Here is a 15,647-nt window from a genome sequence, read left to right on the forward strand (position 1 = left end):
TATATATATGTATATATGTATGTATGTGATATATATATATGTGTATATATATGTATGTAATATATATATATATATGTATGTATATGTATGTGTATATATATATATGTGTATGTATATATATGTAGCAGTAAGTAGCACATCTCGCTAGGTAGCATAAATCGACAGAACACGTGTCTGTGGCGTCTCTTGCTGATGCTTCAGAAATGCGTGTGTGGAAGCTACCGCGCTACTCGGTCAATAAAAGAGCTTCGTTACTGAAAAGCTATCTGATTCAGAAAACAGCGACGCTGCCACCAAACTACTGAGAAATGTAGTTAAACTAGTGACGGCGCTACAGCCCAACATTACCATCAACCTCGGTAAATCTGCCAATATTCATGTTCTACACAGTTAATTTCTCGACTCAAAATCGCTCAGAAGTGTATTATATAAATATATAAATCTGTCTAAATCACTCACCACTTTAATGAGGGTGTTCTCTCATAGTGAGATATTTGATGGGGAAATGTCAGCAGTGTCACAATAACTCAACTGTTATAAATGACACAAACAGGCGTTCTGGGGTTTTTTCAATGTTATTTATTTTTTATTCTTTAGACAAAATGTTTCTCATGATAAAAACATGATACAGGCACACAGGAAGCCGCCGGCTGCTGATGAACATCCGTCTAAACGTGCAAACTACTGCGACACCGTCACCCTCAGACGAACCAGAGTCCAAAATCTGTTTTTTTTTTTTTTTTTTAAATGACACCACAAGATGACGGACTTGTTTCATCAGTCTTTTCGTTCTTCAGCTTCACTCGCATCTGAGACGCTGCCTTCGTCCACGGCTCCAGGAGGCGTCGCTGCCGTTCAGCCGCTCTGACTGAAGAGAGAGCGGTTGTGTTCGGCCTCTTCGTGCAGCAGCAACCACAACAGGAAGGCAAAGTTCTGACCCCAGACTCTGTTGCCCCAGGTTGAGACCCTCTTTGCCAGAACCACCTCTAATCTAAACGTCAGCTTGCTGAGGGAGGAGGCGCTGCCTGAGAGGCTCAACTCGGGGCCCGACGGGTCCTCTCTGGATCAGTAGTTGGTCCTCAGCCTGCGGTTCTCCTCCTTCAGCCTCTCGATCTCCTCCACCAGAGACTCGTTCACAGAGTATCTCTCCATCAGGCAGTGCATCTCGTTCTGAAACAACATGGACACAACAGGGTCCCTGGATCAGAGGAGCAGGCGTTTCATTTCTGTCAGACTCACAATGCAAATTAATGTTTAATAAAAGGTTCCTAATCCCTGCCGCCTACATTACCCTCAACGCAGAGTTCAGAAATTTAAAAGGGAACGCCCCCTTAATAGGGCTGGGAATCACCGGAGGCCCCATGACAAGCTACATCACGACAATACAATATCACAATACCATATTTTTGTGATTTTAAACATATTGCAATTTAAAAAAAAAAAACTTTTCCGCTAAATGGCAAGAGGGTTTTTTAAATAAAGCACTTAAATGCTAATTTCTAATGACTTTTGAAAACAGAATGTACTTATTAGTGTGGCTGAAAGAGGGTCTTTGTAGTGAGATGGAGAACAGAGTGGAGATTATGAAAACTCTGCTGCACAGTCAGAGAGACAGAGTATAATATAAAAACTAGAACAAAACTCCACTTACTACCTACCATAAAAACTATGCTACTGCATATAACCTGCTAGTTAATGTAGCCACAGCACAAATGTATGAAGTTATCCTGATGTTACACCTGTGAGCTGATACTTCCTGTGTCTCACTTGACACGTTTGTGAACACAGAACTGTCTTCAGTGCAAACTCTGACATGCCGTTGGCCTGAAGTCTTTTTACTACGTGAGTTTTAGAATTTACTATTCATAAAACTTACAAGCTTGTCCTCCACTGTTATTTCTGCTCCTCCTCCTGTGACCTCTGACCTCCTTCTCTTAAAATACTGCAGGATGCTCATCTCTGTGTGACAATCTTGGCTACTTAAAAACCGGCTTGGTGTCCATAAACAGTTTAAAAGGCCCAGGATGGTCACAGACGGGGGCGAACAAATGGCCCTGGAGTTTGTCCCTGGTTCAGCCCACTCTCCAGTAAAGTATCTGGGGGGGCTCTGGGTCTTTAGAGACCTTTTTATTCTTGCAAATTTTATGCGAGTAGAGAATAACTAAATGAGCTGTTAAAATACTAAAACACCTCTTTAACTCTGCTAAAGTAAAGAAATCAACTCAGCTGAGTCCTTGAATACAATAAATAAATAAGCCATATCATCATCAGTCGTACCATAAACTGGTGCTTTGTACTCAGCGGGCTTTGACTATCTATTGCCCTGCTGCCTGTCTCATGTTCATATCAGTGCCAGTACTGAAGCAGGTAGAGTACTCAAAATAAAAGTCCAATTACTCCATCTACTATATATTTAAATATATATTTCATCTGCTGTGCAACGGGTCATTTCTGGGGAATGCAATTTGCTGTGCTTGTTTATAATCTGTAATTTAGCCATTTCTGTTTAATTCAATTATTTTTCCTTTTTTAAATCTCCATGAATGTGTTGAAAAGATCACTTTAAAATATCAGTTTGCTGCCCAGCCGCTATTGTTGCCTGTATCTTTTATTATGGACATGTAGCCAATCAAACCGCTTGCTTTGCAGCAGCAGCTACATACAGAGGAAGCTGTGCGTCATGCGTAAAGCCCAACAGGACTGTTTTATCCACCATATTTTCTCTCCCTGTGCATCTCAAATATGATTGTTTCCTGAATAAATAACAGCTGGTAGCTGCCGAGTGAAGCCATGATTCGTTTCACCGGCGACATTCTGTTTATGGACTCACCGTCGTCGCTATAAAACAAATAGTAACCAATGTGAAAGAAACAGGCTAATGTCCATCAGAAGAACAACAACAGGGTAGTGTTAATATATCAGAATGAATCCAGTGATCATCTGACTTAGATGTTACAGTACGCTTTTAATACGCCGTTAACTGAAAGTAAAAGTATTTCACTTGCCGGCTTGTTAAAGAGCGACGCAGGCTGCAGTGTCGTGGTGCGCGCTCACTGGATTTCAGTTGTATTATTGGAACAATAAAGCCTTAAACTGAAAAGGTGTTCGCCCGATTTTCTAAATGTTTGCATCTGCCCAGATGCTGTGTGACTGTGACAAGCGCCCGACGCCAGAGCTGATCTAGTAGTAGTAGATAAAATGCCCACATCTCAAAAACTAAAAGAGGCGCACAGTTCAAAATGACTTGTGGAGTGTTAGGAACTATTTTGTTCATCTTTCTACATTTAGAAATATTTCGGATCAATGTTTTATAGACTTTTTTTGAGAGAACATGCCCGATTTTTGTATTTTTTTTTCAAAATTTCAATACTTTTATCCATTATTATGCTTTATTGACTTGCATAACCTTTTAGCAGAGGTTGTACAGATTTTATGGATGTGCGGCAGTTGAAGATACTCCGAGAAATTACATCACAATAGGCAAAAATACCAGAGTAGGCACTGGCAGACCATTTGTATTGAGTTCAAACATGTGCAGAACATCATTGGGTGCCAACTTTAAGTAAACTTAACATGCTACCCCGGAGTTTAAGACCAAAACGCGGTGTTTGGATTCAGCGTTTCAGTCTGAACAGGAGGCGGAAACGAAGCAGAAGGTCCGAGGTTTAAAACGAAGACGGAGCCTGACATCACTAACTCTTGGACTCTAAACAGGAAGAAGAGAAAAGGTCAGAGTTCGTACCAGCTGGATGTAAAACTGTCGGATCATCTCCACCTGCAGGTTGACGATGTCTCTGTGACAGGCGTCCCTAAGGAGAGGAAGGAAAACACAGAGACCGTTAGCTTCCTACGCGTCTCCGTCTGTCCCCCTTCAGTCAGTTCATATTCAGCTCTTTGGGGTCCAAGCGGGCGTTCCCACCTTAAGTCCTCCAGAGTCTCGTGGATCATGTTCTGGATGAAGTGGATCTGCAGGGAGGTGAAAGGAGCGGCTCCGGCCTGTCCGACCACCTCCGCGATGTTCTGGGAGAGAGAGGAGGAGACGGCCGCCGACAGAGCCGGACCTGGAAGTGCAGACACAACAAAGACCTCAGACCTGCAGCTGTACTGAGACACACTGCTGTTCTTGGCCTGCTTCCATCTTAACTACAGGACTTATTCCTACTCTCTGTCCCTAAAGTCCAGACTGAGGTGGGAACAGCACATCTGGCTGCAGATGTTCTGACTGATCCATGTGGCCCCTGTTTGGTCCCTGATGCTGATGACTTACCTTTGATATTTTATCATCCTGTCATTTTTTATTTATTATTTTTGCCTAAAAAGGAGTCAAGAAACTCAAAGTAAGAACTAACTACAGCGCACCATTTCACACAGACAATTATTACTGTCGCACATCACGCCAACGCTGTGGACAAGTGAAGACGATACCAGAACCAAAACCAGTACCCTTGAAGTGATACCGATAGCAGCAGAGTACTTCATTCCATACCTTGCATAAAATGCCACCTGTTGAAGCCACAGTAGTCGAATGGCAACCTGTTATTTTTATTGTTGTTATGGACAAACAAGGTGATCCATTTTATTTTTTTCTTGTTTCAAATAACTGTTACATAAAAGTTTTGGGAAACTGTCAGATCCTCATCCTGATTAGGTCGTCCTCACTGGTAGTATTTTAGGAGGAAAGACTACAGCTTGGAGTTTTTTTGCATTTGAATGAGAGGAGGAGTGAAATAGTTTAGTGACCAAATAAGTTGAGAGAAACGGGTGGTAGACCCCTTTCCTGTATAAACTACACTTAGAACAGGCCGATATTGTAAGCTGGTATGTATGTGGGCTATAAAACCTTTAACTATATGGATTAATGTTAATAAAATAGATTACAGTCTCAAAAAGTGAACATGTAAACAATTGCACATCATTAAATATTTGCTTTTTCAGCCGTCTGTAAACAAAATAAGCATGTGTGTTTTCACTTTACACATAATCTGCCGTAATTTCAATGTAGCACATTCACATCTAGTTCATCTCTTTACCAGCACTCTTCTAACCATTTAACCACCATCAGTTTAAATCAAGCCGTCTATGATACAGTGATCTAATACAACACGACTCTCTACAACGAGGACCTGCAGCTTTGAGATTTCATTTAACTAACGTTATAACCACAACCAGAGCCGTTACGGCTCCGACAGCGTTTCACATCTAGGCTCAGATATATATTTAGAATACGTCAGAAACTATAGTGTAACGGCTCATTAACGTTAGCGCTCCTCCACTGATAAACACGGCATTAGCTTTGTGCCTAGTTTAGCAACGGGCAGGGTTAGCTGCTGTAACGTTACGTGATTTTAGAGAATATTTAGAAGTGATGAACTAGAGACAAATGTGGACTGTTCACTAGAACAGCCACACTGTTTCAAAATAAATGTACAATCTCGTTAGTCAGCAGTGCAGCTTTAAACACTACCATTACATTAACCTGCTGTGAGCTGCTAGGAAGTCGGGGGTGCAGTGAAAAACGGGAGGGTTAGCAAGTCATGTTTTCAGGAGAGGAGAAGTGACTGTTTTTATTATAATTAATGGGACATAAGACCGACTCACCGCTCACACCGCCCTCTGCGGTTTCTACATGCTCTGGTAAACTCCGGTCAGCTGATTGTTTTCTTCTGTGGTTTTTGTGCTGAGGCAGTGTTGTTAAGAGGGGAGCTGCAGCTGGTCGCCCTCTGGTGGGCAAACTATGCAACACCCATGACATAAGTGAAGGATTGACTTCTTTTTTATTAGGTCATACATCTGCTGTTATAAACTGTCGATGACGATTAAATGCAAGTAGCTCATATCGGTATAAATCGGTTGGGCTCTAGTAAATAAACATGTACAAAGAAAAAAAAACAAAAAACAAATTTCCAATAAATGTTTTTGAAGTGCGTAAATAAATCCCAAATTGTAACCCTGGGTCATCAGTGCGTATGTGTAGGCGTAGCGTAGATATGTGCGGTGGCAGAAGAGGAACACTTGCTGAAGAGACGGTGAACCACACAAAGAATATTTTATCGTTTTTAAAAATCCAGCTTAAAATAGACACGCAGGGAACTGCGAACCGCTAAACTCTGCACAAGACCGGTGAATGGTGGGGGGGCGAGAAAGAGAGACAGATCTTCTATAAGCCTGAGTTTAGCTTTGTCTCACAATCGCCGTGCACAAAAACACACACCTGATTCGACTATAGGCAGGACTTGACGATTCTGTCAATCCTTAGTCGGGGACAGAAAACAGAAAACATTTCCATCTGGATTCAGACACTCAAACCAATCGGCTTCTGTTTATTCCTGCAATGATTCGAGTCAGTATTAGTGAAGTGGAGCGGTAACCACGTCCCGGTGGGAAACAAACCTCCGGCTCTGGCGGTGCTTTACCTGCTGCGGTGGTGGGTGGAGCTCCCTGGACAGGTGAGTCGCTGCTCAGCTGAGCTTGAATACCGTTGGGTCTCCAGAGGCTGGGTTCTATAGAGGAGAAGGACGGGGCTGGCTGGCTGCGATTGGTCTGCTGGGGTGGTGTGGGCGTGGCCTGACACTCGCCCTCCAGGCCGGAGCTGCTGCCGGCTTGGTCCGACTGTCAATCGACAGAAAGGATTTGTGTTAAAACAAAAACAAACAGCTGACGTTCGTGCTGTGTTGGTCCGGATCTGGAGGTCAGACCTTTCTGGAGTCACATGGTTCAGCTGCTACAGCCGAGCCCGGCTCCTCCTCTCTGATTGATGGTGGGGTCTGAAAGACAGACAGCGGGGAGTAGCAGCGCCCTCCAGAGGCTAGCAGGGACGTTCCCAGGGGGGTCTTACGGTGAGAGTTGGCACCTGAACAAAAGTCTGCGTGAGTTCACAACAAAGATCAGCGTTTACGAGCCGTCAGTAACCAGGTGAGCGTTTCTACAGTAGGCCGATGCCCAAAACCTCACGGAAACAAGAAACCTGGGTTCAGTACTCTGTGTCAGAAACCCGTACCTGGAGAAAGCGGGTTTCTCTGATCCCCTACCCCCCGGGTAATGATGTGCAGGACAAAGATGGCGGAGTGGGCGGGTCAAAGCAGAGAAACTAATGTAAAGTGCAAATAAATCAGATTAGTAAAAAGGAAGCCTGACCGTCTCTGACGGGGGAGAACATGTCCAGACTGTCCCGCCCGGTGAGCTGCTGACCCTCCCCGTCTCTGGACAGCATCTCCAGACTGGTAACTATGGAAACACCGCATCAATGTTAGTCCACAACCGGCAGCATCATTCAGACCAGCTGCTGTTTAAGTTAGAGACTTCCTGTTTTACCGTGTGTTCTCCCAAACTGGGCGTCTCCGGTCGTCCCCTGGGTCCTAGAGTCTGGACGACAAGGACAGGAAAGAGAGCTGAAGGTTAGACTGCGCTCAAAGACACGACTAACAAAAGTCGTAGTTACAACTTTGACATAAACAACCTTTGGAAACGTTCTCACGCGGAGGAGTAAAAAGAAGCCGTCTGATTCCTCAGATGTGACATCATGGTCAATTTAGAGATTTCGGGCTACTTTAGCTGCGTTTCCACCAAAGGGACCGGTGTCTAAATTTAGTTCAAGGGTCTTTGTTTTACCCCCAAAAGTCCCTGCTTGGGGGGGGTTGTACTTTCCGGCCCCTCTTTTCCACCATTGTTTGCAACCCAATAAATCACAACCAACAGTCAGAGAGCCACACGAGTCTCGCTGATGTCCTTTGATGTCCTTTATTTTTGTGTCTCTTTCTCTGTGCTGGAGTTCTTTTGAGAACGTGATGGTTTTATCCAGTTTGTTATTAAATGTGTAACGAACTTTATCGCGTGTCTCTTCATTATTCTCCCACACAGAAAGCTGCTTTTAATGGTCAAGCCTGTAGTTTTCATTATATTCCAGTCAAATCTGATGTTCATTTATAAATGTTGCTCATGGATAGTGGTCGCTTTCATGACTTGATACAGATAAGTACAGATTTGAGGAGGTAGCGAAGGCGCCATCTGAGGTCTGACCTTCTCGAACAGGAGAGAAGAAGTCCAGACTGTTTCGTCCGACGCAGCTGAACTTCTCCGCAGCAGGAAGCTGCTCCGTCCCCTGCTGGCCTTCAGCCTCCCGGGACATCACCTCCGCACCAGCGCCCCCTGCTGGACACAACACCGGGCTCACTGTAGACTCGATATCAAACTAAACACGGTCATCACAACTCCGTCATCGTGACTGTCCATATTGGAGTTTTCAAAGTTTTGCTGAGTGATCTAACATGTAAAGGGTTTTCCCCTCATACAGATGGAGAGTCTGAGGACAGAGGGTGTTGGGCGCCGTGCAGAGTGTATAAATATTATGTGGCTGGATAAATAAAATTAACCTGATGTCTTTAAATGTCTTATTTCGTCTGACCAAAGATCTGAAACAGAAAGATGTTCAGTTACAGTGAAACAAATCCTGCCATGTCAGAAGGTGGGACCTGAGAACGTGGATCATTTTATTTTAACTTCTCTGTCCATCTAATGAAAGTGTAATGTGACCAATGAGATGGGCCCACCTGTGCTCGTCAAGTGTCTGGGTGGGGTGGGGCCTGTGCTGGGGGCGGGGTCCGGCTGGCTGTTAAGCAGCTTGGTTGAGGATCTCTTCATACTGGAAGTCTTGGAGGAGGCCAGTTTACTGGACTGGAGACAGAGAGAGAACAAATGAACAGATGATGTAAATGGCATTTACAGGGTTCCACAGTAACGCTGTGGTTGTGTACCGTCCTCTGCGCAGCTTTAAATCCCCGTTTCAGAATCAGAGTGTTTGACCTGCCCGACGTCGTTGACTTGTTCATTGTTCTTTTTGCGCTTCTGCCCTGGGTCAGCGGGCTGCGACGTTAAATGGTTTTTCTTTTGTCTGTTTTCATTGTTGATATAAAATCAGGAGTCTGCACAGGGTGTTTTATTCTGAAAATTCTTTGTGCAATTTCTGTGTGTGACTTCCTCCCTGGTTCATCTGCTCTGAGCAGTTTGACTCAGCTTCAGACAGACAGACTCACCGCGAAACGGAGAGCTGCTTCTGAAGCGCGCTGCGTCCGGTGGACCCACAAGCCTCGTCTAAGATGGCTGCCATCAGCTCCGCCAGAAATTAGAATCGTAGGCGTCATTTGATATTTTGGATTCTTTACAGCTCCTATAGAGAGCTGCATTATGGGGTGTTTGTAGTTCATCAGCAGTCTGGAGTTAGTCCAGTGTGCCCTGCTGCCAGAGAAATAAACTCCTGCCGAACAGAGTCTGTGAGGAAATATCAGTTTCACACAATATGAAGACGAGGACCCAAACAAGAACTGAAGAAGTTAACAGTCAGAGAGTTTACTGGGAGAAACTCGGTCAGTCAGAAGGTTTGACGATGATCAATTTTACTTAAGTGGAGCGTGTGTGTGTGACTTCTGTGTATTCAATAAACATCCTATCAGAGTGTAACGTCCGCAGTAATGCAATATGTTGTGCAGCATTGGTGCCCGTGTGTACTGATGAGGCCTCATTACAGATCTAACCAGTCAGTCCTGTACTCGGTCTGTGGTACCTTGTGTCTGCTGCTGCTCTGGAAGCGCAGGCAGGTGACGGAGGTTTTATGTGCCACGGTGATCCTGGTGGGGGTGCTGGAGTTCCTCAGGTCGTAGTGGTAGATCTTCCCCTGAGTGGACCCGACTACCAGACCAGTACCGTCCGGAGTGAAGTCTACCGAGGTCAGAGGACTGTCCACCCGGATCGACCTCAGGACACTGGAGACACACAGTATATAGCTGATGATGTACAGAAAACTTCAAAAACACCGACATAAAATTGAACTGACTAATACACTGAGGTGGAATTCAGTCTGTCACTGTCAACATGCTCACTTCTAAAAAGGAAGTAAGTGGGACATGAGCAGCTGTTTTGGATAGACACATCCAACTGAAAGGTAGCGGGACTTCAACACGTGGAAGAAGAAGACAACGAAGCTGAAAGCTCCACCGTCGGGTTTGGAAGCAGGGTGAAGTTTAACAATCATCGGTTCTCCCAGCTCTGTTGGACAGCTGATTCAGGAAGACGTTTTACCAGTTTGGATGAACTCAAAAATCACTAAAGACGACAATGCAGTTTGCAGCGCTAAGAACTAGGGCTGAACGATTAATTGCATTTGCGATATTATCGCGATGTGATATAAGGAGATTTTCTAATCACCAAGGCTGCGATTACGCTCTGGTCACATGACACCCAAGCGGAAAGCAGTCTGCAGACGAAGCATCGTTACGCTGTACCTTGCCTGACAGAAGCTGACACGACAGAAACTTAAGTGGCACACAGGGAATGAAATCGTCGGGCCGTCCGCCGCTTTGACGGACAGGAAAAATGCACAAAAGCGACAGACAGACGCGTGTAGTAAGGTAAGCGTATGGTGGCGATCGGCACTTGCGGCACACACACAGCCACCAGTCAAGCTCAGGAAATAAGTTTCAAACTAAACGCACAGGTCCGAAAGAGGCGCAGTCTGTCCACGAGAGGCGTCACTTAGTTAGAGGTTCAGTTCAGTTCTGCCATCAACTCTATCAAACCCACTAACCTGGTGTTTAAACTGAGTGCTCGGTAATACAGAAAGCAGACGTGGTGGATTTAAATGATTACAGATTAGAGCCGAGACGATTGGTTGATTCATTTAGTCAGTTCCAGATGAATGGGCTACTTATGATCCTACTCTCATAATCATTTTTATATCAGGCATTAGTCAAGCAAACAAGTCAATAAATGTGAGGCTTTGCAGTTTTAACTTTCATATCGGACGTGAAATGAATCTCTTTGTGTTCTGGACTGTTGGCCAGACATTAAATATGTCAAACTGGAGATATTTAATGTCTGTTTGTCAGTATTTTCAGACATTTTTTGGACAAAGAAGAAACTAATTGGTAGATTAATGACAAAATAAATCCTTAGTTGCAGCCGTACTCTGGATTATACAAACATGCAGGGATTCAGTCACCAAGTGAGATTAATCTGCCCTCAGCCATCTTATCCAAAGCTACAGACGTTCACTGTAGAATAAGTACTGTAGTGTTAGTAGGGATGCACCGAATGTTCAGCAACAGAAATTAATATGCTGAAAATAGCAAACAAAGCACTTTCTGTGTTCGGCCTAATGAGTCAAAAGACTGAATAAATTAATAAAACTGTTTTGTTGACACGTCGGCAGCGTGGAAGCATTTTAAAGTGTTGCTGTTCTGCTGAACTGTCTCCCAGCACATCCTTAGAAAAGAACCGCTTTCAGTGTTTCTGTCTCTCGTCTGTGAGAAGATTAAACAAGCCGCACCTAAATGTGGAGTGCACACGTATTCCAGCCTTTACGGTAAGTGAAGCGGCCCAGAGCGAGCTGACAGGCAGGTTAGAGACTTTATCCTGTCAGTTTGTCTCTTTAGTATGAAGAGAGGCTGTGAAGTCTTCATGTTACGCCGGACGAGAACCACATACAACATTATTTATCAAACCGGGTCATTTAGCCTGAGGAGGAAACACATGACGAAATTATATTCAGTTTTGGCTTCGGCCAAGAATGTTCATTTCGGTGCATTCCTAAGTATTAGTACTGCAGTATTAGTACTCACATCTTGCTGGCCGTGTCGAAGCAGATGATCTTCTTGTCCAGACCGACACTGACCACCAGCAGTTCACTGGCGGGGGAGAAGGCCAGGCCGGAGCCCGGGGCTTTGTGGGCGCCGTCGAACACATGGAGCTCCTTCTGGGTGTTGGCGTCCCAGAGGACCACCGTGCCGCTGTCAGAAACACTGCCAAGCAGCGAGCGCTTCAGCGTGGACAGCCTCAGGTCATGGATGGGCTGAAGATAAAACAGTTCTGTCAGTTTTCATGAAAAACCGTGACAGGAAAAATGTTTTAACAACAAACATCAGAAGCAAGAAGGCAAAGAAGTGGAGAGAAAAGTTGATTACTTAGTAGAGTTTTAGGATTTGAACATTTTGAATGTTTGGCTCTGGGAACGTGTCACGGGCGTTTTCTCTTTAGCGCACTGAGGCATGTGAGCTGGAGTGCGTCTTTACCACCACTACATCTACTATAATCCATGTTATCTGGATTAAAGCATTTCTACAGGTGAAATAGTTTCAGTTCTCTCGTTCTCACTGTGGAGGAGGCCGTGTGAAAGACGCAGTTTAAAGCACGCTACATTTACAAAGCAGACAGTCCCACCTGGTCGCTGCCGTGTCCGAAGGCTTTGCCGGACAGGTTGGTGGTCAGACTGTGGAGGACCAGGTCTCCGCTGGTGGAACCGGAGACGACACAGCTGTCATTGGCATTAAAGGACACGCAGGTCACCTCTTCTTTATGGTCCTGCAGAGAGCCAGAGAGACACAGGGAGGCTGTAACATCAAGCGTCACCTCAAACATTTATGAGATCCTCAACAGTCCAGACGAAACCACAACACTAACTTATAATAAAGTTTACACGAGGTTTCGCTACCGTCACGTCCTCTGTGAGGTCTTACCTTGAGGGAGCGGTGAACTCTCTTTGTCTTCAGGTCCCAGATGTGAACACAGTGATCCAGACCTCCACTGACCAGGAACTGAGACGACGAGCTCAGACACGCACGGGTTTGTTTTTTCTGAACAGACAAAGAGCCGAGGTGAGGAGGACTAAACTACTGTTTCTACACGTCCACTGCAGCGATGATGAGAACACAGGAAGAACAAGCCGAGCGCTCACCCCGTCGGCCAGTTCCACCACAGGAACAGGACTGGACTTGAGGCTGGAAACCACCAGCTTGTCTCCGCTGCTGCTGGCGCTGACCAGGTACTGGTCTGAAAGAACTGGTCAAGGCTGCTTCATCTGTCACTGCAGAACGTTCTGGACCAAGATCACACAGGACTGATGCTCGTTTTACATTAAACATTAATTCACAGTTACGTTGGATTCACAGCTGGATTTGCCTGCTTGGCATCTAAACTAGCTCCCGAAACAGAAGGCTGACAGAGTCTTTCTACTGTAGAAATCTAGACGGACGCGCAAACCAAATCAGCGTGTGAGGAAAACAACCAGACAGAAAAACCTTTTCAGCTAAAATACAAATCTGGTTCCAGCTTCTCAGATGTGAGAAAAAAAAATTTTTCTTCGTCTTATCTTATTATAAACTGAAAATCTTTACGTTTTTTTTTTTTTTTAAATGTAAACCTACTGACTGATCTCCAGTTGATACTCTGGTAGCACGTTAGCGTTCCGCCACTAGGTGGCCACCCTGAGCTGATGAACACAGCGGTGTGTTTTGATCGGTCAGGATACTGTTGGAGCTCCAGCAGGCCTGGGCGACAGGGTGGCTGACGCTGTGTGGGTTAAACTGCTCCAGCGGCGCCATGGAAACCGCATCCCAGATCTTCACACAGTCTCCTGTCGAAACCAGACGGGTTAACTCCTCCATGGCGATGCCTGGAGACAAACAAACACGTTGATGTAACTGATCAGTTGGCTCCATCTGCAGAAGTCTGAGTGTCTCTGTTGTTGGGTTTGTGCTGCTGTTTGGACAAAAGAAGTCATTTGAAGTCTTTGTTTCTGTCTGTGCTTACATGTGCTGTTTTTGTAATGTCTTTTAGGTGTCGTGTGGTTGAGACACATGGGAGACATCAGTTCTCCATCAGGGGCCCAACAACCTGCCGGGGACTGCAGATGTGGCTAAATCTGGCACATTTTCCATAATGGACATAAAGTCCTCATGTTGTTGATTAATTTGCACACTCTCTTTTTAAATTAATAAACTACAAAAGAAGCCGGCGACTGTTTTTCTCTCACACATTTCAAAAACTGAAGTTACATTTCACGCAGGGAGAAAAAAGGAAAACAGATAGATGGAAGAGAATCTACTGCCATCTTTTGTAGAAGGTGACTTATTTGTCTGTACCAATCTCCTACTTCCTCATAAAATAAGGCAGCCCTTCCAAAACATTCATTCATATTTCCATGGGATGAATGTAGATTTCTGTATCCTGAATGTCCATCAAAACAATATCATGAAGTGCACTGACACGAACAGACGTGCTGTCAGATCTGGCTGCTACCTTATATATCAAGACAAATAGCTTAGAGGATTGATAAACACAATAGATGAATAGAGGACAAAAATCATAAATCATACAACATATGGCCCAGCAATCGGTCCAAAAGACAACAATTTCATACTTCAATAATACAGATGTAAACTAACAATGAAATTTATAACATTTCTAGAAAAAAAAAGGGGGAAATCATCACCATAATGTTAAAATCTCCACATTATTATATACACAACAGGGTACTTTTAAAACTTTAAATACATTTTCCTGATTAGACTTAAAAACTGACATTTTCAATGCAGTACTTTTACTTGTATATAAGTACTAGCTTTACTTGTACAAACTGTTGGAGTTTAATTTATAACAAAACATCATATTTTATAAAATCTGACTTTGTGAAGTAGCTGAAGCTGTCAGATAAATAAATGTTAGTGAAGTAAAAAGTAAAACATCATCCTCTGAGGTGGAGCAGAAGTGGCGTGAAAATATATTTGAACTTTTACTGAAGTAACAATTTCAATGCCGTACTTTTACTTTTAAAGGATCTGAACACTTCATAAAACATCTGCTTCTCCTCACAGAAGCGTTTTACAGCACAAACATCTTCACCGGTGAATAAACGGGACCGAAGGAAACAGCTGATCGTTTATTATCAGGTTCACTGACGTTCAGCAACAAGTTCTTTTCGATCAGTTACCGGAGACTGTCGACAGCTGCGGCTGGATAAACTTTTAATACAGCAACAACCAGCTCACTTGTCCGTGTTTCACTAAAAAAAAAAGCATTTAGTTAAAGTAGATAAACTGTCAGTTAGCATCAAGCTAAGCTAAAGTTAGCTTCAGCTAACAGAACATTAGCCAGAAGTTAGCGGGTTTTAAAGTTACCGAACTGCATTAAAACCTGACTCAACAACACGGAACCGGCGGTAACTTGATGAAAACATTCACATGTTTAAGGCTTTTCTGTTAAACGTGTCGTACATACCGCGAAAGGTAAATTATTAGCTGATCGATTTTTCGTTGTTTTTGATCCGCCTGCAGTCAATAAACCGCCACTACGGAGACCCGGGAGGGACAAACAGCACACACTTCGCGTTTTAGCTTCGGCAGTGTGTGAGCGCCCCCCACAGGTCACAGGTCAAAGTTCTCACAGACAAACTGCAGAACTGCCTTGGAGATGGATTCATGTTTTTCTCAATTGTTTACACACAAATTCTGGAGCAATGAATGCCAACATTGGAAACAGAGGCAGAGCCAGAGGAGTACGAGGACAGGGACGGGTTAGGGGACGGGGACGAGGACATTGTTTTGAATGTAAAGTTTCATTTTGCAGGAGAATTGAGGGGTTTTGCCGTGTGTGTGTGTGTTTTTTGATTTGTGTGTAGAGTTCTGAGAATATGAGGCATTCTTTCAGAAAATGTGTGTAAACAATCGAGGAAAAACTGTAATGTTTCTCACTGTGTCCAAACCAAACAAAGATGCCGCTTTTTAACTTAAGACAAACAGAACTTTGCTTTTACAAGTAAATAGTATATATTTTATTTAAGGAATATTTTAATAATAAGTAGTTAATAGAAGCAATTTTAACAT

General features: G+C 44.0%; 1 protein-coding gene across 6 annotated transcripts; it reads right to left on the reverse strand.

Annotated features, from left to right (window-relative positions):
* Positions 1-556: 556 nt before the first annotated feature.
* nedd1 (NEDD1 gamma-tubulin ring complex targeting factor) lies at positions 557-15,157 on the reverse strand. 6 transcript variants are annotated; one of them, XM_038705856.1, is made up of 17 exons: positions 15,043-15,157; positions 13,295-13,438; positions 12,722-12,816; positions 12,504-12,620; positions 12,208-12,348; positions 11,610-11,839; positions 9,557-9,755; positions 8,547-8,670; positions 8,370-8,408; positions 8,017-8,148; positions 7,312-7,362; positions 7,135-7,224; positions 6,696-6,862; positions 6,414-6,609; positions 3,920-4,061; positions 3,743-3,809; positions 557-1,170 (listed from the first exon to the last, which is right to left on the reverse strand). In XM_038705856.1, exons 2-17 carry the CDS (start codon positions 13,428-13,430, stop codon positions 1,066-1,068), a joined length of 2,031 nt encoding a protein of 676 aa, XP_038561784.1. In that variant the 5' UTR covers positions 13,431-13,438; positions 15,043-15,157; the 3' UTR covers positions 557-1,065. The 6 variants fall into 6 exon arrangements, with proteins under 6 accessions (XP_038561784.1, XP_038561779.1, XP_038561780.1 ...); XM_038705851.1 differs by lacking the exon at positions 15,043-15,157 and adding an exon at positions 13,576-14,975; XM_038705852.1 differs by lacking the exon at positions 15,043-15,157 and adding an exon at positions 13,576-14,974 and having other exon boundaries at positions 8,017-8,145.
* Between the last annotated feature and the right edge of the window lie 490 nt (positions 15,158-15,647).

Source organism: Micropterus salmoides, unplaced genomic scaffold, assembly GCF_014851395.1.
Source record: "Micropterus salmoides isolate LMB-PRFRI ecotype aquatic unplaced genomic scaffold, ASM1485139v1 Ms_hic_scaffold_8, whole genome shotgun sequence".
NCBI lineage: Eukaryota > Metazoa > Chordata > Actinopteri > Centrarchiformes > Centrarchidae > Micropterus > Micropterus salmoides.

Coding starts and splice junctions, on each gene's coding strand:
- nedd1 (XM_038705851.1), bottom strand. CDS start 13,633: ATGTCTCCCATGTGTCTCAACCACACGACACCTAAAAGACATTACAAA. Junction 12,621..12,721: donor TGGTGGAACTGGCCGACGGG/GTGAGCGCTCGG, acceptor TTGTCTGTTCAG/AAAAAACAAACCCGTGCGTG. Junction 8,409..8,546: donor CAGACACTTGACGAGCACAG/GTGGGCCCATCT, acceptor TTTCTGTTTCAG/ATCTTTGGTCAGACGAAATA.